Raw genomic sequence first — 20,942 nt, 5'->3', positions numbered from 1 at the left:
ATCAACTGCAAAAACTGCGAAGGCAACTATGTGGGAGAAACAGCCAAACGCTTGAAAACTCGCCTCCACGAACACAAACTGGCCATAAAACGAGGCGAACCACACTCACAACTTTGGATGCATATGGCACAACAAGGCCATCAGTTTGACTTCAATAACACCCTTATTGTAGCCAGTGATGCCACGAAGGGAGGTCGGCTGCTAAAAGAAGCCTGGTTCTCGAATAACAACTCAATCAATCGTCACATTGACTTGCACCCAGCACAACAAGCGCTACGAAAATGGAACTCAAACCATCATCCTTTATATCACAAACCTTACAATCAACATCCACAACATTCTAAATCAGGAGCTACACCTCCTCCCTACCAGAAACAATCTGATATAGACTACCCAGAAACCTCCCAACAACATCAAGGGAAAACCACACCCCCTTTAATTGGAGAAAACAACAATAATGACATTGGAGCGCTTAAGAAATTTGAGGATAGAACCACTAAATTTAGCACTACCCATAATAATAATAAAGGTGGATATCCCATACAGAGAGGGGAGAAAAAACATGTGATGACGACCCGTTCGCTTGATAAAAGGGAAAGTAACATGAGCGGGGAATCTGCCCAAATACCAACAGACTTTTGCTCACAGAAATGGGGGGGATTTAACTTGAATATTGACCTATGAGGGAAGATGAGCATGGGGGACACCATGATGGAGGAGGATGATTCAAACATTAAAAAATACCACATCCAGTTGATGCTTGTACATGCGAGCGAAGATAAATACGGGAGCACGCAGCAGAGGAAAGATGTTAAATTGCAGCTGATTAAGCCCTGCCTCCATGGTAGGATACACAATGACATCAAACTAAATCCCCCCATTGCAACGAGAGCCAGTGCTGCCGGGAGAGGGCGGAACATAGCTTTAACAATACCCCCTGAGATCGACGGAGATGTGAACAAAAGTGCTCGAGAGAACGACGGAAGAAATCTTTACTCCAATTCCCCCTCCCACCTGTCAGCTGTTCAGCAGGGAATGCTAGCACAGTCTAGGAACCACGCGCAGACATCTATGGAACCCGTTTGAACCACCTTGTTAGAAACGGTCTCTCAGCGCTGAAGATGTTGGGGAGTTTTCCCAACGAAAGCTTGGCAACCTTTTAATATAGTAAAATACTTTAATTAAAGTATTTTAACTTTAAACTCTCCTGGTGCACGCGCTTTATTCATTCCATTTATAATTATGCCCAGGAGTCGCATTTTCACCATCATTATTGAATATGAATATATATATATATATATATATATATATATATATATATATATATATATATGTAGGTCTTTGGTTGTTCGGGTTTTCTCCCACGTAAAATTGGAAGTGTCTTGGCGACGTTTCGACGAAGTCCCATTCGTCATCTTCAGGCTGGTGCTTTCAGCTTCGTGCCTCGAGCAGCAATGTGTGGTCTTAGCTGTTTCTTCCTTTTAACTGCCAGTGGGGTATGAACTGATTGGGTGGGAGCTTGGCTGTGTTCTGATTGGGTGGAGGTGTGTTCTGATTGGTTAGGGGCTTGGCTGTGCTCTGATTGGCTGGGGGGTTGGCTGTGCTCTGATTGGCTGGGGGGTTGGCTGTGCTCTGATTGGCTGGGGGAGTGTTCTGTTTGGTTGTGCTCAGGTTAGTCTGAGTTGCAGAGGGATTCAAGATTTTGGGCTGCCCTGCCATTCCTTGGCTTCGCGTTCGTGGTCGTGCTTCCTCTTCATGGAGGGTGTCAGTTTGCTTCATGTATGGATTGGGGGGGTTTAAAGTGGCTAATGATGCAGCTGTGGTCTGGCTTCTGGTTTGTGGTCGTGCCTCATAGTCAGTGTGGCTTTGGGTTTGTTTTTTGCGTGGATGTTTGGTGGTGACCTCCTGTGTGGTTTTTGTGAGTGTGGGTCTGGTATCATTTTTTGTGTTAGGGAGTCGTTTGTCAATGAGGGCGGGTTTCCAAATGGCTGGTAGGCGGGAGGTATCATCTCGCTTGTTCATGCTGTGTGGGCGTTTTTCTATCTCGATGGCTTCTCTGATTATTCTGTTATTAAAATGTTCACTTTTGGCAATGGTTCTGGTATTTTTAAAGTCAATTTCATGTCCTGTAGCTTTAAGGTGTTGGACCAGGGAAGATGTTGGTTCCTCTTTTTTGACTGAGTTCTTATGTTCTTCAATGCGTGCACTTATTCTTCTGTTGGTTTGTCCGATGTATGTGGTGGGACAAGTGGTGCATGGGATTTCGTATACTCCTTGATTTTCTAATTCAATTTTATCTTTGGGGTTTCTAAGGATGGTGGATATTTTTCTGTTTGTGCAGAATGCTGTTTTGATGTTGTGTTTATGGAGGATCTTACTGATTCTGTCTGTGATGCCTTTTATGTATGGGAGGATGGCTTTGCCGTTTTCTTGTTCTTTGTCTTGGATTTTAGTGGGGGTTTCTTTTTGGATTTATGCGACCTCGCATTCCTACGCAACTGCCGAGATCAAAATCTAATCCCCACATGTTTCCAACTGAAATTCCACTCCAACTCTGCAGCCACCAAACGGATCCTGAAAAGAACAGAATTGGCCCTAATCAGAAATGAACTTCACACAAAAAGATTCCTCCTAGACCGAATTAACAAAGATCTCCTCACACTCCACCTCAAACTCAGCAACAAGATCCACCCCGCACTTTGGGACAAATCCAAACAACTCGCCGTCTGGAGAGCCGAAACACAGACCACCCTCAAGACAGATACACACACCAACAAACTCCGAAGACTACAAGAACGCCAGAAACAAACCCCTCCTCCCTCACAGCCACACATGAAGCAGACAGTGCATAACATCTCAGATAGGATCCTCACCAAAGCCGAAACCAATGTCCTTTCCAAAGGATTCAACTTTGCAGTCGCTCCCAAACACATCCCCACTGAAACCATTATATGTGGAGTTGAAACCAGCCTGACTAAAATCAACCCCGACGACGCCAACAGAATCAGACTCGAAATCACCAACATCCTCTGCACCAGCAAGCCACCCAAAAGCAACTTACCCAAAGAGGAACAGACAGCACTACGTAACCTTAAAGAAGACACCAGCATAATAATCCTACCAGCAGACAAGGGCAACGCCACGGTGGTTATGAACACATCTGACTACCAAACCAAATTAACCAACCTACTCCAAGACTCCACATACAAACCCCTAAATACAGATCCCACCACCTACCTGGAAAAAACCACCAGATCCAAAATAAAAGCCTCCCCCATTAGCGAAGAGATCCAGCAAAGAATCATTCCCAGAGAGAAATCATCCAGATGCCCCAAACTCTATGGTCTCCCCAAGATACACAAGGAAGGAACCCCACTCAGACCTATAGTCAGCTCCATAGGCTCACCTCTACAAAACCTAGCCAAATTTCTCGCCAAACAACTACAGCCCTATGCAGAATCCATTACCTCACACGTAAAAAACTCATTCCAGTTTATAGAGATCATAAAGAAACAAAACTTACAGCCCAGCGACCTACTAGTGAGCTTCGATGTCATATCCCTCTTCACCCAAGTGCCTATCAAAGAAGCCTTGACAGCTATCAAAACAAATATAACCCCCCCAAACACATCTTAGATCTGACCAACCACTGCCTATCCAACACATACTTCATCTATAATGGACAAAAATACAAACAAACAGAAGGAGCACCCATGGGATCACCCCTCTCACCTGTCATTGCCAACCTCTACATGGAACACTTTGAAACCCAAGCTCTAGAAAAATCGGATCACAAACCCAAACTCTGGCTCAGATACGTAGACGACACCTTCATAATCTGGCCACATGGGAAAGAAAAACTGGACAACTTCCTCACACACCTCAACAGCCTACACCCCAAAATACAGTTCACCATGGAAACAGAAGCTAACAACCAACTTCCCTTCCTGGATGTCTTAGTCTACAAGAAATCCAATGGCTCCCTAGGACACACCATCTACCAGAAGAAAACACACACAAACCGCTATCTGCACGCTCTCTCACACCACCACCCAGCACAGATCAACTCTGTAGCCAAGACACTCATCTCCAGAACAAAACGCTTAGCTGACGAACAACACCTAAAACCCGAACTACACACTCTCACCAATGTACTAACATCCAATGGATTCCATAGAAATAAGATTACAAACCTAATCCAAAAAGAAACCCCCACTAAAATCCAAGACAAAGAACAAGAAAACGGCAAAGCCATCCTCCCATACATAAAAGGCATCACAGACAGAATCAGTAAGATCCTCCATAAACACAACATCAAAACAGCATTCTGCACAAACAGAAAAATATCCACCATCCTTAGAAACCCCAAAGATAAAATTGAATTAGAAAATCAAGGAGTATACGAAATCCCATGCACCACTTGTCCCACCACATACATCGGACAAACCAACAGAAGAATAAGTGCACGCATTGAAGAACATAAGAACTCAGTCAAAAAAGAGGAACCAACATCTTCCCTGGTCCAACACCTTAAAGCCACAGGACATGAAATTGACTTTAAAAATACCAGAACCATTGCCAAAAGTGAACATTTTAATAACAGAATAATCAGAGAAGCCATCGAGATAGAAAAACGCCCACACAGCATGAACAAGCGAGATGATACCTCCCGCCTACCAGCCATTTGGAAACCCGCCCTCATTGACAAACGACTCCCTAACACAAAAAATGATACCAGACCCACACTCACAAAAACCACACAGGAGGTCACCACCAAACATCCACGCAAAAAACAAACCCAAAGCCACACTGACTATGAGGCACGACCACAAACCAGAAGCCAGACCACAGCTGCATCATTAGCCACTTTAAACCCCCCCAATCCATACATGAAGCAAACTGACACCCTCCATGAAGAGGAAGCACGACCACGAACGCGAAGCCAAGGAATGGCAGGGCAGCCCAAAATCTTGAATCCCTCTGCAACTCAGACTAACCTGAGCACAACCAAACAGAACACTCCCCCAGCCAATCAGAGCACAGCCAACCCCCCAGCCAATCAGAGCACAGCCAACCCCCCAGCCTCAGAGCACAAGCCCCTAACCAATCAGAACACACCTCCACCCAATCAGAACACAGCCAAGCTCCCACCCAATCAGTTCATACCCCCACTGGCAGTTAAAAGGAAGAAACAGCTAAGACCACACATTGCTGCTCGAAGCACGAAGCTGAAAACACCAGCCTGAAGATGACGAATGGGACTTCGTCGAAACGTCGCCAAGACACTTCCAATTTTACGCGGGAGAAAACCCGAACAACCAAAGACCTACATACAAATACCCGCGAAAACCTCAGAAAACATATATATATATATATATATATATATATATATATATATATATATATAATATTAACAATTACACTAAAAATATGATCCCTGGGTATATCCATATTTAAAACCAAACAAATAAATGTGAGCACCAGGGAGTGCTAAAAAATTTAATAAAATTTAGTAAAGTGTCAATAAAATTACAATAAAACCAATAAAACGCCTAGCTTTCGTCAGCAACTGCTGACATCATCAGGGCTCAAAATGCCGGTCAGGAGGAGAGTCCTCTTTATAGATTGGCCAGAGTCTGCACCCGGCTCCTAGATCTTGTCATTGGGCCTGATGGAATAGGCTGTTTCCCGGTTGCCGGTTTCTTATTAGCAATAATTGCTTTCTTGCATTTCTTGCTTGTGTAACTGTCATCGGGTGTTTTCTCTTTGCCAAATTCAGGGTTTGATGGAACGTCCCCCCTCTTTTTTTGCTTTATTGCCACACCCACTTTGTTTAGTTGCACACCTCCATCCCCCCCCTTTTCACTCCCTTCTGATTGCCCCGTTGCAATGCACTGTCTGTTATTTTCTTTGTGTTTTTCCCAATCATGGTCTCTGCAGATGTTATTCAAGTTAATTGCTATCACACCCCCTGTTTCCTCCTTGCTCCTTGCTTGCACGGTGCCGCCTTGAGGGTTCTTCCGTGTTGCCTGTTGATACGGGCAGATCGGCATTGCAGGGTGGGGTGGGCGGGTCACCAAACATGCTAATATATATATATATATATATATATATATATATATATATATATATATATATATATATATAAATACTAAAAATAAAAGAATGATTCCTGGGTGTATACATACTAGGAAATAAAACGTGAGCACCAGGAAGAGTTAAAACATTAAAAGTTTTATAAAACTTTAAAAGTTTAAATATAAAACATTTAAAAGTTTTTAAAAAAGCAGACCTAGCTTTCGTTGGCTCCCGCCAACATCATCAGGGTGCAAATGAATCAATGGGAGAGACATTTATAAACAAGCCAGCGCCTGCGCTCAACCTCTGGACCGCGTAACAGGTCCCAACCGGCCAATCGCTGCACCTATGTCAATTGCTACACAATTATTCAGTTTGTCCTCATTCCCCCCATCTACATGCGAACTAGCTTTCATTTTCCCATCTCTCTGCATCTGTGACTCAAGAGGGCATACGGTCTTTCTACAATCCAGTGTGTGATCATCATCACCAAGTTGCTTCCCCCCCTCCTCTCCCTTGAAACCTTCTGCACAGATGGATCTCTTCCCCCTCCACCCTTTCGACATCCATCACCATCATGTTTCTCCGCTCTCTCTCTCTCTATATATATATTTCTTATTCAGTAAAGATGGAATCATTTTTTTTAATCTATTGGTGTAAGACATTTTACGTCTTGTATTGTTCTCAGAATCTGTTCACCTTCCTGCAGTATTATATGCATCCATGTGAGTGATACTTCATTCAGAGAAAACAAGGTTCTAACAATTTCCCTTGTTAAATATTTTTTTTTACCATAACATTAAGATCAGTTATATTCATATTAAAATACATGAGAAAAAGTGAACCACTGTGCAGTAGCTCATTTACAATTCAAGGATCAAGGAACTGAAATATCTTTCCACATCAAAATAGGAATTTAATTGTTAAAATGAGGCAATATTAGCTGTTCATTTTATTTTTCAGTGTTATTTTAATAGTATATGAATAATTTTATTTCTTCCTATGCTATACATTATTAGATCCTGAATATTTAAATCCAGAAAATATACAATATAAAAATATGTTTAATTAAATAAGTTAGTTGTATGTTTTTACCACAGCATTAAAAGCATTTTCACACATGGTTGCCAATAGAAGTCCTTTATTTCTCTTCTAGATTATGCTAGGATTAGTTATACTACTGATAAATGTCGTGTCAGTTAATGAGACAAAAGAAGAATCTCTCAGATGTCTTATGATTTTTCATTATGGTGATATATTCCAGTTTAACAAAACCTTTAAAAAAATCTAATTGTTTCACTTCCTAGGGCATAGTCTTTCCAAACTAGCAATCCTTTTAACAGATAACATATGTGTACTTGCTCATGGTGTTAAATTCCACTCTGTATTTCTAACTTTCAAGAAATAAAGAAAATATATTTTGAATGAAGCTCTCTCTTCAATGGGTTTCCTGAAATATTACAATTTAAAATTTTCACTGGAACATTTTATGTACCTGTATACCTGCATCATTAGCAGATTTAAATTGTATGCATTAAAGCTTTTCTTTCTGTTAACTTAAGCAAAGTATTTTAAGAAAATTGATCAAAATATTGGTATGACTTTTATAATTTGGAATATTTGATCAAAAGATAAATAGAATGAAATTTCTTTGCCTACCTTCAAAGTAACCAATTTTTGTAGTCTGTGGCTTCTTTGGTGGTTTCACAGGGGGATGTTTATTTTCATTGTTTTTGAACAAAGCCAGTCGCGCAGCTGGGTCTAGACGACAAGAACAAGTTAAAATCAAAAGGTCAGATCTTGCTCATTCATTCCTTGAAAGAAATATTCGCCTTTTAAGCCATTTATTAAGAGAAACAGAATATCCTTGTAGGTTTTACATTAGGAAGGAAAATATACTATTTCTAACATTAAAGAGTTAAAGTTAAAACACCTCAATTTTGATCATATATCTTAAAACAACTATTGTGTAATTTAGCTACTATACACAAAATTGCTGTCATAAAACTATAATAAAAAGCCTACTTGAGTTAATAGTTGAATGTTCTGGTTTGGACATATATTTTCTACTAAGTTAAAAAAAATGCAAAATATACACTCAACTACAGATGTTCCTACCCTCATTTACAAATAAAATAAAATAAAATAAAATAGTGGAACTTTTTCTCATGTAAGTAGGAATGGTATTATAACCTAAGGAAATTAAGTAATTAATGTTCTACTATGTTGAATCAAGAGTCCAATTTGAGATTAAAAATCTAAATATCTTATGATCTGATGCTAAAGCTAAAGAAACAATCCAATGGAAGAGACTACTTTGCACCGTCACTTTATTTGTGTTCATGCACAGAGACTTTCCAAAATACTGAGCTTTCCTCTCAATGTTAGTTGGGGTTATCCAACTAGCTGGGATGCTGAAAAACAGGAGAATTACATCAGGAATGGCCCATAATCTATAGCAATCTATACCTTTTTTGTTTTTATACCACATCTCCACCAGAGTTGGAAATAGTTCAACCATGGCACAATAATTTTATCAGAGTTTTTAAAAAGCTGCTTCTTCACATCTTTAACCTGAGGTTAACTTGAAACAATTCCTGCTCCTTTTCCCAATCCAACTTCAAAATTACTCTGACTGAATTAGTGGAATTCAGAGGGTAAAAAATAAAATATGTTGCTACTACTAATAATGGATCTTTAATGTCAAAGAGGTGCATTATCTCTACTGCTTGATTATATTATCTGTTCTTTATTTTATATCCACATAAAAGATTTAATCTACTAATTCCTGCTATGATTCTACAACTATCATTATACCAGAGACTGGAACAATAAGTTAAGTCTCCCCAAGTGATTTAGTGAATACAATGATATAAAAATGAATATTTAAAATGCTGGTTTTATTTTGGTTTGTTTCTTGAAAGAAGTTTAGTCCATAGAAAATATTAAAATATGTTTTAAAAAACAGAAGAAAATCTAAAACTATCTTCTGAAGCCTGAAATGCACAAAACTCTTAGAAAGAAAATGATGAATTAAGAAACAGCATATCATTTACATATTTTGCAAATGGTTACTGTATAAGTATCCATTTTTGGGGAACTTGCCACCAGTTAAGATTTCTGTGACATAAACATATATGCTCATGAATCAAGATGTACCATATGTATAATTTCCCATCAGAAATTATAATTTGTACTGGAAATGTTTTAATGGGAGATGGTCCAAGTAAAAGGATGTAATCCTGAGAAAGTCTAAACAAAACCAGTAGAAATTAACACTTAGCTACTAATTGATTGGAGTGGAAATTATGGCTGGCTAGTTTAATGAGAAAAGACTAGAAACTGAGATAGGGAGTTTCAGTATTTGTCACCTCTTACATTATATTGGGCACAGCTAGATATATGAATTATCAATCTAAATCTAATTTTGTCATGTTGAAAATGTTAATCTACACAAATGCTCTGCAAAGTATTAAAAACACCCAACCACAAGTATCTGCTTTTGTTTTTGTTTAATTTCACTTAATATGCTCATTTTGTAAGAATCCTTTGCGTGTATGTTCCCATCCATTAAAGTCCATGTCAATGGTGAGTCTATCGCAACCCCATGGACAATGTTGCTCCAGGCCTTCCTGTCCTCTACCATCTTCTGGAGTCCATTTAAGCTCACGCCTACTGCTTCAGTGACTCCATCCAGCCACCTCATAATCTTCCTCTCCCAGGTCCAGCTGTACCACTCCTTCATTCATATATATATGAATATGGATATCCCATACAGAGAGGGGAGAAAAAACATGTGATGACGACCCGTTCGCTTGATAAAAGGGAAAGTAACATGAGCGGGGAATCTGCCCAAATACCAACAGACTTTTGCTCACAGAAATGGGGGGGATTTAACTTGAATATTGACCTACAAGGGAAGATGAGCATGGGGGACACCATGATGGAGGAGGATGATTCAAACACTGAAAAATACCACATCCAGTTGATGCTTGTACATGCGAGCGAAGATAAATACGGGAGCACGCAGCAGAGGAAAGATGTTAAATTGCAGCCGATGAAGCCCCGCCTCCATGGTAGGATACACAATGACATCAAACTAAATCCCCCCACTGCAACGAGAGCCAGTACTGCTGGGAGAGGGCGGAACATAACTTTAACAATACCCCCTGAGGTCGACGGAAATGTGAACAAAAGTGCTCGAGAGAACGACGGAAGAAATCTTTACTCCGATTCTCCCCCCCCACCTATCAGCTGTTCAGCAGGGAATGCTAGCACAGTCTAGGAACCACGTGCAGACGTCTATGGAACCCGTTTGAATCACCTTGTTAGAAACGGTCTCTCAGCGCTGAAGATGTTGGGGAGTTTTCCCAACGAAAGCTTGGCAACCTTTTAATATAGTAAAATACTTTAATTAAAGTATTTTAACTTTAAACTCTCCTGGTGAACGTGCTTTATTCATTCCATTTATATATATATATATATATATATATATATATATATATATATATATATATATATATGTGTGTGTGTGTGTGTGTGTGTGTGTGTGTGTGTGTGTGTGTGTGTGTCTTTGGTTGTTCAGGTTTTCTCCCGCGTAAAATTGGAAGTATCTTGGCGACGTTTCGACGAAGTCCCACTCATCATCTTCAGGCTGGGTGTCTTCAGCTTCGTGCTTTGAGCAATGCTGCTCAAAGCACGAAGCTGAAAACACCAGCCTGAAGATGACGAATGGGACTTCGTCGAAACGTCGCCAAGACACTTCCAATTTTACGTGGGAGAAAACCCGAACAACCAAAGACCTACATACAAATACCCGCGAAAACCTCAAAAAACACACACACACACACACACACACATATATATATATATATATATATATATATATATATATATATATATATATATAGTTTATGTGCATACAGAGATACACATATACCAGACATGTCAAACTCACGACGTCACATGATGTCATGCAATGTATCGGGACTGTTTTGCCATTGCCGGCAATGAGGAGGGTGTGTCATGTGTCTGGCCCATGGGCCAGCAGTTTGACACCCCTGACATATACACAAATGGCTAAATATATTTCTATTATTTTTTATTAACTGTTAGACTATTATTGAATTCTTAATAATATATGAATTATTGTTGTCACACTTTAATATTTGTAAATTTCTTAAGTAAGTCTATAAAGGCTGAAATGGTAAAAACATAAATACGTATATAAATAGGTCCTAAACTTCTTTTACATTCTTAGGTATAATTCCCATTACCATGACTATTGGTCTTTCTAGCTTGGGCTAATGAGATGTAAACTTTCCTATTCTTGGATTAAGTTACTGGTAGATAGAAAAAAATCTATTTTGAATTGAGATATCTTTGTTTTGCTATTTTTTTTCAGAAAAAAACCCCCCAGGATATGGAGGTCTTCCAGTCCAACCCCATGAGCAAGCCGGAGACCATATAACATTTCAGACAAGTGGTTGTCCAATCTTTTCTTAATACTCTCCAGTGATGGATCACCCATAACTTCTGCAAGCTGTTCCACTGACTAACTGTTCTAACTGTCAGGAAATTTCTCCTTAGTTCTAGGTTATATCTAAGCCAAAACCTGTTCAGACCTGATATTACCTGATACATATTATTAAGATTTAATTTTTAGCCATTTATATAAAAATATAACAATGAAGACTACATTACCACTCTCCTATTTTTGTTGAGATTTTAAAAAAAATACAAATAAAGCTTATTTATTTGTTTACAGTTTTTCATAAGTACTTAAATACTTTATGTATTATTAGTCATAATCATTTTAACATGCCTTGCATGATTAGTTTGTAATATGGGTGAGACTACAACTCAGTAAATAGTTATTTGATCTGCATTTAAATGTGAACCCATAATTTCTAGACAACTTGTGTCTGATGCTCTTTCACTGTTCTGCTACAGCTGGCCTCTATTTTTATATTAACTACATTCTCATCTACTTGGGAATTCTTTTTAGTAGGCAAACATATAAGAAAAGTATTTTCAGTATTGTTAATATTAAACCCCTTAATATTAGAAGCCCCTTTCTAGATGACAAAAACAAAATCACTGACTCTGATATTCTTTAAGAAAAAATATTTATGACTATGGATTAGTCACTAGTTACATAAAACAGATCACATGTGGAGAAAAGATGATACATTCCAATGATATGTGGGCCACCAAGTTGAACATATGTGAAAGAAAACATATGTTTTCTAAATAGTGTGATATTACAGGGCAGAAGGCCATGAGAATCACTATTTTTTATGTAGCCTTTTGGGGCCAGATAATTTTCTTCTGTCACATGGTCAAGATTTAAATAACATTTCTGATAGGTATAAAACCTGATTATAAAATAGTACTGGAAATACATCTTAAATTCCTCACGCACCTGCCAAATATTTTCATATAGTTAATACATTGCACTTGGTGATTACTGTATACACTAGTGGTAATGGATTAAATATTAAAGTGTTAAATGAGGATCTTCAGCTTTGGTATATGTCAGTTACAACAGGTATATAAAATGTCATTCTGGCATTGTTTGAATCCAGGTAAATTCATTCTCAACATAGACATATTTATTTCAGCCTACTCTAAGTAATCTTGTAGAAAGCTTACCCTAGATTATTACTATTATGGAGAAAATATATCCATGTGGTTGCTAGAAGTTAAAAATGTCTTGATGTCCCATAATCCATCAATCACTCTAAATAAACACTCACACAGAATAACCATTGTGATACAAGGACTCAGTATAAATAAATGATTTTCATGCCAGTGGGAGTGAGAGGTCCTAATATGTTACGCTTGTTACTAAATTTGAAAAGGAAGCAGTGAAACTAAATTATAACCTATATATAACAAGGGCAAGGTAGTCAAGACAAGTCTCTGCAGGAGTTAACTGAAAGCAATCCTTCCAGAGAAAGAACTTCAAATCAAACTTGGAAGATGGATAAGTCAATTGCTTCTTCATAATTGCCAAGGAGACTCTATGCATATGATTGTAAGATTCAGGGGAGTTTGAGTGTCAGATGGAAAGATCTCCAGTTGGGAAGGCATTTCTTTGGATACTGGGGAACAGTGAATGATATAGCCAGATAAAAGCAGATAGGAAATCTAGTCACCAATGGGATCAGTATTGAAACATGAATTCTTTCATTTATGAGGACATAAATAATTGGAATGTAGAATATGAGAGACATTAAATAAGAAATCTCGAAAATATCAAAATAGAAATGAAGTGGATATTATCAAGTGAACTGGAATGGGCCATTTTAAATATTACATGATAAAGAAAAGTGGTAATGATAGTTTGCTATAACCCAATAAATGACAAGATTAGTGGATATCCAATAAATATTAATATTGACAAGTCTGTGTAACTACTACAGATACAATGGCAAAGGACCCTGATGAACTCTATACTAAATTGCAGGAGATGAGTAGTACAAAAATCTGGAAAAACTGTACAACTAAAAGTTAGGAAAATAGAGGAACATAGAATTACAAGTAGATTTGGATTAGAAAAATAAAATAATGCTGGAAATAACTTTATTAAGTATTTTGTGGTTGTTTATCTCCTTTAGATAACATAAATGAACATTCTAAACTTGGTTATCATTGGATGAACAATACTGGAATTAACTAAATAACAGAAAATCAAAGATGTGCAATTCAATCAGCCAAGATATTTCTAGGTACAATTTGTGGAGCTGAACATGATTTACTAGTTAAATATACAGTTTAAGTAGAAAATTAAAGAGATTGGGTATTATCAGAATACCTTAATGAACGGTGTGGAAGAAATTTGGTTAGAATATATACTTAGTGAATGAAAAGTTTCGGTAAGTTAATTTTTACAAAAAAGATCTTGAAAAATTATGGGAAGGCAAGCAACGCTAGACAACATTGTCTACAGTAATCAGAACAGGCAGCATACAATAGATTAAACAAACAAACAGCATGAAAAAACTGGATTTCAAAAAATCCAAATAGTTTTCAGGACACATCTGGAATATGATTATAAATCATTCCTTGTGATTTATAAATTATTTCCTGATTTCTTTCCAGACAACTGATGGACCACCTCCCCAAAAAAACAGCTTTTCATGGTGTAGAAGGAGAAAGGAATAGAACAATTTGCAGAAATATATAACAGTCAGAAAACACTGAGCAGAGGTCAAGATGATGAGCTTTTATTTGTATAGTCACTTGAGGGTTGGCCAACCTAATGAGCCTGAGTTAATAAACACTTGAAATTAGAATTTAATAGAACTAACATCCAACATTTTCCAATTATAGTATAAATAGTATAGTATAAAAAGCAGAATAATTTAAGGAAATGTTTTATAGGCACTTGCTTCATAGGAACAAAATATTAGAACACATTTCTACATGAATGCATATGGTCAGGAGATTGATATGAATATTATTAATATGAACCATTTCCATAACCCTATTAAAGCAATAACAGATAACACATGGAGAAATATAATGATCTGGCATAAGAATTGTTTATTCTTTTAAAAATACTCATTATGGAAAGGTTAGTATTGTATTTCATTCATTCATTCATTAACATAATAAGGCCATTCGATCCCCTTGTGACTTTGGAGATGTACAATATTAAAACAATTTTAAAATATAGTCAAAAAACTGACAAGTATCCAAAACAAAACAACAACAACAAAAAATACCCACACAAATCTCTAACAACTGCCACATATATACAAGGGGCTTGCTATCCACTTTAGCCCAAGTCATGGGGATGAAAGCCAGGTTTTAAGGGCTCTTTTAAAGAAGTCTACAGTGGGAGGCCAAATGAATCTCTAGGGGAATATTGTTCCAGATGACAGACCAGTTGTCCAAAAGTCATACATACATACAACATACGTATATACATACACACACACACACACACACACACACACACACAGAGAGAGAGAAAGAGAGAGAGAGACGGAGAGAAAGAGAAGTAGAAAAAACAAGTTTTCTGAGTCCTACCTGATAACAATGTTTAATGAATGGGACCTGGAGCAGGCCATCCTTCCCTGCTTGTACAAAACAGGGAGAACTATGAGACAGTCATTCCTTCATTTACCAGGCACCATAAAGGATATTATAGATAACAACCAGCACCTGGAAGCCTGCAAAGCTCAAAAACATATATGTTACATGAGCATGCCAGTAATTGCCCATGCTGCTGTATTCTGCACCAGCTGCAGCTTTTCAATGGTTTTCAAAAGTAGTCCCATATAGAGCACTTTGCAATAATCTACACACAAACTGATCAAAGCATGACTGACCAAAGGACTCGCCAGTCTAAATGAAGGCCCAACTGGTAAACAACATATTTATATATTTATGCAAAAGCCTGGTTACAGTAATCACTTTCTCCTTGAACAGGAGCTCTGAGTCCAAGAACACTGCAAATTGCACACTAGTTCTGAAGGCAGAAGCATAGCTTTGTTCAGGATTATCACTTGTCCTGAGAGATCCAAATAACCACAGGGCTTCTCAGGGCTCTTCTTGAGTCTGTTCTTCCCATCTAGCCCCCCCCCCAAACCTCCAGATATTGGAAGAAGACCTTGACACAATCACTCAGTTAGCCTAGGTCTGAGGGTACAATTGGATATTATCAATGTATTCATGGCACCCAATGTCAAATGAATATATGACCCTAACAATGTAGGTGTCATGGTGTCAAACAGGAGAGAAAAGAGTATTAAGCCCTAGGCACTCTAAAAATTAAGAGCCTTGAGCTTCAACTGGACTTGGCTACAGAAAATAGAGAGTTACTGCAACACTGTAAATAGCCCCCTTCCCCACATTCCCACAAGTGATGCAGAAGGCTACCGTGGTCAATAGTATTGAAAATTAATGGGATATCATGGAGAACCAGGAGGTTGCACTACTCTCATTCTTTTCCACTAAATGTCATCAACAAATGGAACAAATGTTGTCTTAATACTACAGTATATACTGGCCTGAAGCCTGAGTGGAATGGCTCTAGATATTCAGTTTCTTCTGAGGCACCCTGAAACTGCAATCCAACCAACTTCTCAACAACTTTTTTTAAAGTTTAGAAACTGGACCAAATTATTCAAATTTTTTTTGTTTAGCATTGGCTAAACCACCTTATAGGTGACCTTCACTAATCAGAAGAATGGATCTAATAAACAGGTGACTGAGTTAGTAGAGCTCAGTATCCTGTCCTCCTTAGGAATTACAGGCTTAAAGCAGCTAATCACATAAGACTTTGCTTCTGACATTTTCATAAGATTTATCTAGTCAAAATCCATTCCAAGTGAAACTGAATTACTCCATCTGCCGGATGCTAGAATATTTCTCAGTGACTTAGCAGATGATCCTGTGGCTTCCTCCTCCTCAGCAATGAAAAGTTACTTTTAAAAAGGGCTGTCTGTGGATATAATGAATGGAAAAATACCTATGTAACATATAATATGATCTGTTATTGTGTTTGGTTGGATTCACATCTCATTTTTTTTCAACTGCACTCTAGAGGTCTTTTCTGGAATTTCACTTCCTGAAGTTATTCAGAAAACCAAGGAGTGCCCCAGGATCAACCCACAGACCCTGTAGGAACCATCTAATCCAAAGCTCTTTTTATATGTCCCTTCCAGGCAGACACCAAGGCTTCTCTGAACCTGCCATTAGATCCTTGGAAAAGCCCAGCATTCCCTCTGGAACCCTTCAGGAAGGGATTGCTGCTGTGAGGAAGAAGGCTGGTACAGCAGCAACAAACTCAACTTCTTGCTAGAGCTGAATTGTAACCAAATGGTGTCACATTTGCAGACATTATCTACCAAACAGAGCTTCTGCAAACCATTGAGATCTCCCAGAAAACCACTGCCAATTCACCTCCCAGCCTAGACTTGTGGCTAGTGCCAGACACAAAAACCAGATGGACATATCTATGGGGGGTCTAGGTTTGGTTACACACTCCAGGTAATTTATCTTATCCATAATTAGATTATAAATGAGAGTGGTCTTACTGCATATCAACCTGGTTTTCAAAAGCAGCAATCAGAGTCCAATAACCTGCAACTTTGGACAAGACTCAAATACCAGTTCCATCATCCTTATGAGCAGCCCATTTTCAACTTTCCACCATATCTTCCTCTGCTGTTATGATCTTGGTGGAACTGTTTGTTCTTCTTCCCCTTGAGTTCATGCCACCATTATTCTCTTCACCCCCTTCCCAGGCCCTGGTACCCCTGCTACATTCATGTGGATGGAAAGAAAAAAACCCCTTCTAGTTATGTCAGTGCTAAACCGTCAGCACTCATATGGGAGGATTGGACATACAATTGGCATCAGCAGAAGAACTTGAGCAGTGATGTGACAGGTGTCGGGGTGTGGGAGTCCTGGCTGCAGCAGTCCTAAGGTAAGTGGGTGTGGGGCTCATGGTGCAGTTCCATCCCCTGCCCCCAGTCTAGCTTGATTTTTACACATGCACCTCATCCCAAAATTAGGGCTTATTTTGGAGGTAGGGCTTACACAGGGTGCACATATAAAAAACAAGCTAGGGTTTATTTTCAGAATAGGTCTGATTTTAAAAAGCAAATAATAGGTAAGATTTTAAAAAGCAAGTAATATGCATAATTTATATAATTAGATTTAAAAGGTACTCACCAATTTTTTTAGCATTATATTTCTTTGCTTTCATCTTATGTGCTCTTTTTAGCATTAGCTGTGCAGTAGAAATGTCTTTGAAACCCCTAGAGAAGAAACAGTTATTCTTGTTTAATAAGCATGTAGGCTAGACACTTCTGAATGCTAGCAGCAGCCCTTTTGCAACACTGAATATGGCTCAGTGTCAGCCAAGGAATATTGGCTGGTGGGAACCAGGAAGCTCCACTCCTCTGGCATATTCTCCCTTCTGGATTGGGATAACTCACCACATCAGCTCACCACAGCCAACTCGCTATGGCCAACTTGTCACAAGACAACTTGCCATGGGACAATTCAACAAATACAAAGGTTAGATTAATTTTGACAGAACTATGGCCAATAATAATAAAATAAAAAAGTCAATCCAGAAATAATAATAATAATAAAGTTGGAAGGGACCTTGGAGGTCATCTAGTCCAACCCCCTGCTCAGGCAGAAAACCCTATACCATTTCAGACAAATGGCTGCCCAGTATCTTCTTAAAAACTTCCAGTGTTGGAGCATTCACCGCTTTTGGAGGCAGGATGTTCCACTGATTAATTGTTCTAACTGTCAGGAAGTTTCTCCTTAGTTCTAGGTTGCTTCTCTCCTTGATTAGTTTCCATCCGTTGCTTCTTGTCCTGCCTTCAGGTGCTCTGGAAAATAGCTTGACTCCCTCTTCTTTGTGGCAGCCCCTGAGATATTGGAACACTACTATCATGTCCCCCCTCATCCTTCTCTTCATTAAACTAGACATACTCAATTCCAGCAACTGTTCCTTATATGTTTTAGCCTCTAGTCCCCTGATCATCTTTGTTGCTCTTCTCTGTATTCTTTCTAGAGTCTCAACATCTTTTTTACACTGTGGTGATCAAAACTGGATGCAGTATTCCAAATGTGCCCTTACCAAGGCATTGTAAAGTGGTATTAATATTCATGTGATCTTGATTCTATCCCTCTTGATTCTATCCCTTAATGCAGCCTAGCACTGTGTTGGCTTTTTTGGCAGCTGCAGCACACTGCTGCCTCATATTTAAATGATTGTCCACTAGGACTCTGAGATCCCTCTCACAGTTACAGTACTACTATGGAGCAAGGTACCTCCTATACTATACTTGTACATTTGTTTTTTCTTGCCTAAATGTAGAGCCTTACTTTTTTCACCACTGAATTTCATTTTGTTAGATAACGCCCAGATCTGTCCAGATTCTCCTGTATCTTAAGGCTGTCTTCTGGAGTGTTGGCTATTCCTGCCAGCTTGGTGTTGTCTGCAAATTTGATGAGTTCCCCATCTATCCCCTCATCCAAATCGTTGAAGATGTTGAAGAGCACTGGACCCTGAACAGAGCCCTGGGGCACCCCACTACACACTTCCCTCCATCTAGATGCGGTTCCATTGAGGACCACATGCTGAGTATGGCCTGTCAGCCAGCTACAGATCCATCTGGTGGTGATGCTATCTAACCCACATTTTTCTATCTTATGGAATAGTAGGTTGTGATCTACTTTATCAAATGCCTTACTGAAGTCCAAGTAAATTATTCCCCAGCATTCCTCTAATCCCCTAATTTTGTCACTTGGTCAAAGAATGCAATAAGATTTGTCTGGCATGATCTGTTTTTGACAAACCCATGTTGGCTTTTAATAATGACTTTGTTTGCCTCTAGGTGTTCGCTGATTCGTTGTTTGATTATCTTTTCCAGAATCTTCCCAGGTATTGAGGTCAGGCTGATAGGTCTGTAATTTCCTGGATCTATTTTTTTTCCTTTTTTGAAGATTGGAACTATATCAGCTCTTTTCCAGTCCTCTGGCAGTTCCCCAATGCTCCAGGATCTTTGAAAATTATAGTTCAGTGGTTCTGAGATCACATCTGCCACTTCCTTGAGAACCTTGGGGTGTACTCCACCTGGTCCTGGTGATTTGAACTCATCTAGACTGGACAAGTGCTCACTTACCATTTTCTTGCCTATCTTAACTTGCTTAAAAAACATACTGTTTTTTATGGCACTATTTTTGATAAGTTGGTCTGTTTTTCCTTTTGTGTAAAAACAGATGCAAAAAATGAGTTAAATAGATCTGCTTTCTCCCTGTTGCTTGTCACCTTCTTGCCACTTTCCCCCACTAATGGACCATCATTTCTTTCACTTTTTTCTTGTTTTCTACATGTTGAAAGAAGCTCTTTTTTTGTTATTTTTGACTTTGGTCGCAAGCCTTAGTTCATTTTGAACCTTAGCTTTCCTCACTTCATCTTTGCAGGTTCGGGCTATTTGCTGATATTCTGCAAGAGTTATAATAATTTTGACAAAACCATGGTAATAAATAATAAAAGTGTCTGAATGAAACAATTAATACAGCATTGAATTGTCTCCCAGTGAGTTGCCCGTGGTGAATTGGCTGTGGTGAGTTGGCTGTGGCAAGTTGTCCTAGACCAGGGGTGTCAAACTCAATTTCATTGAGGGCGGTATCAGCATTGCGGTTGCCCTCTGGGGGCCAAGTGGGTGTGGCCAGGGTGGGTGTGGCCTACTGAGTGGGCGTGGATGGAGTGGGTATGGCCTACTGGGTGGGCATGGCCAGCTCTACATCATTCGTGTTAAGGGTGCCTGTGGGGGCCTGGGAAGGAATGGAACAGATCTGAGGGTCTCTGGCAGAAGGCGGTGGGACCAGGGCAAGTGCCCAGGCATGGTCCACTGGAGGAGCCTCACCGTTCCTCTCAGGCCATGGGGGGGCTGGATGGTGGTGCGGGCTGCCCAGAGCCCCAGGCAGCAGAGGTCAAATGCCCAGCCTGGCCCTCAAGCACCCATGGCACCAAGCCCAGCCCCACTTCCCCAAGGGGGCACTCAGCTGCACTTACCTCCTCCTCAAGGCTGCTGCTGCTGTGCTTGCTCTCCTTAGCCAGGTTGCTCATGATGGATACGAGGGCAAAGTCAGAGGGAGGCCCATTCCCTCTCCATGGGAGGAGACCCAGCTTTGTATCCAAAGCTTCCTTAGTAATAGGATGGGAAACCCCCAGGAAAGGCCAGGAGGAGGGGGCAAGGGGATGGTGAAAGGGCAGCAGGGCAGGACTAAGGCAGGACTTCCCTCAGACCTTCCCTCTCCTTCTTTCCTTCCTTCCTTCCTAAGTATAGAGTGGTGGGAAATTTGAGATGAGGGAGGAA

The 20,942-nt window shown here is 39.4% G+C and overlaps 1 protein-coding gene across 4 annotated transcripts in view; it reads right to left on the bottom strand.

Annotated features, from left to right (window-relative positions):
* The window catches only part of LRRIQ1 (leucine rich repeats and IQ motif containing 1), a 130,132-nt gene that overhangs the window by 38,712 nt on the left and 70,478 nt on the right, over nt 1-20,942 (bottom strand). For all 4 annotated transcript variants that reach the window (XM_039362943.1, XM_039362944.1, XM_039362946.1 and 1 more), the window contains 2 exons: nt 17,770-17,855; nt 7,738-7,839 (listed from right to left, as the gene is read on the bottom strand). In XM_039362943.1, the coding sequence (XP_039218877.1) occupies nt 7,738-7,839; nt 17,770-17,855 (188 nt within the window). The remainder of the gene's footprint in view (nt 1-7,737; nt 7,840-17,769; nt 17,856-20,942) is intronic.

This window comes from Crotalus tigris, unplaced genomic scaffold (genome assembly GCF_016545835.1).
Source record: "Crotalus tigris isolate CLP2741 ecotype Arizona unplaced genomic scaffold, ASM1654583v1 scf7180000019496.3020429, whole genome shotgun sequence".
NCBI lineage: Eukaryota > Metazoa > Chordata > Lepidosauria > Squamata > Viperidae > Crotalus > Crotalus tigris.
The sequence above is the reverse complement of the archived record's forward strand: the minus strand, read 5'-3'. Positions and strand labels throughout refer to the sequence as shown.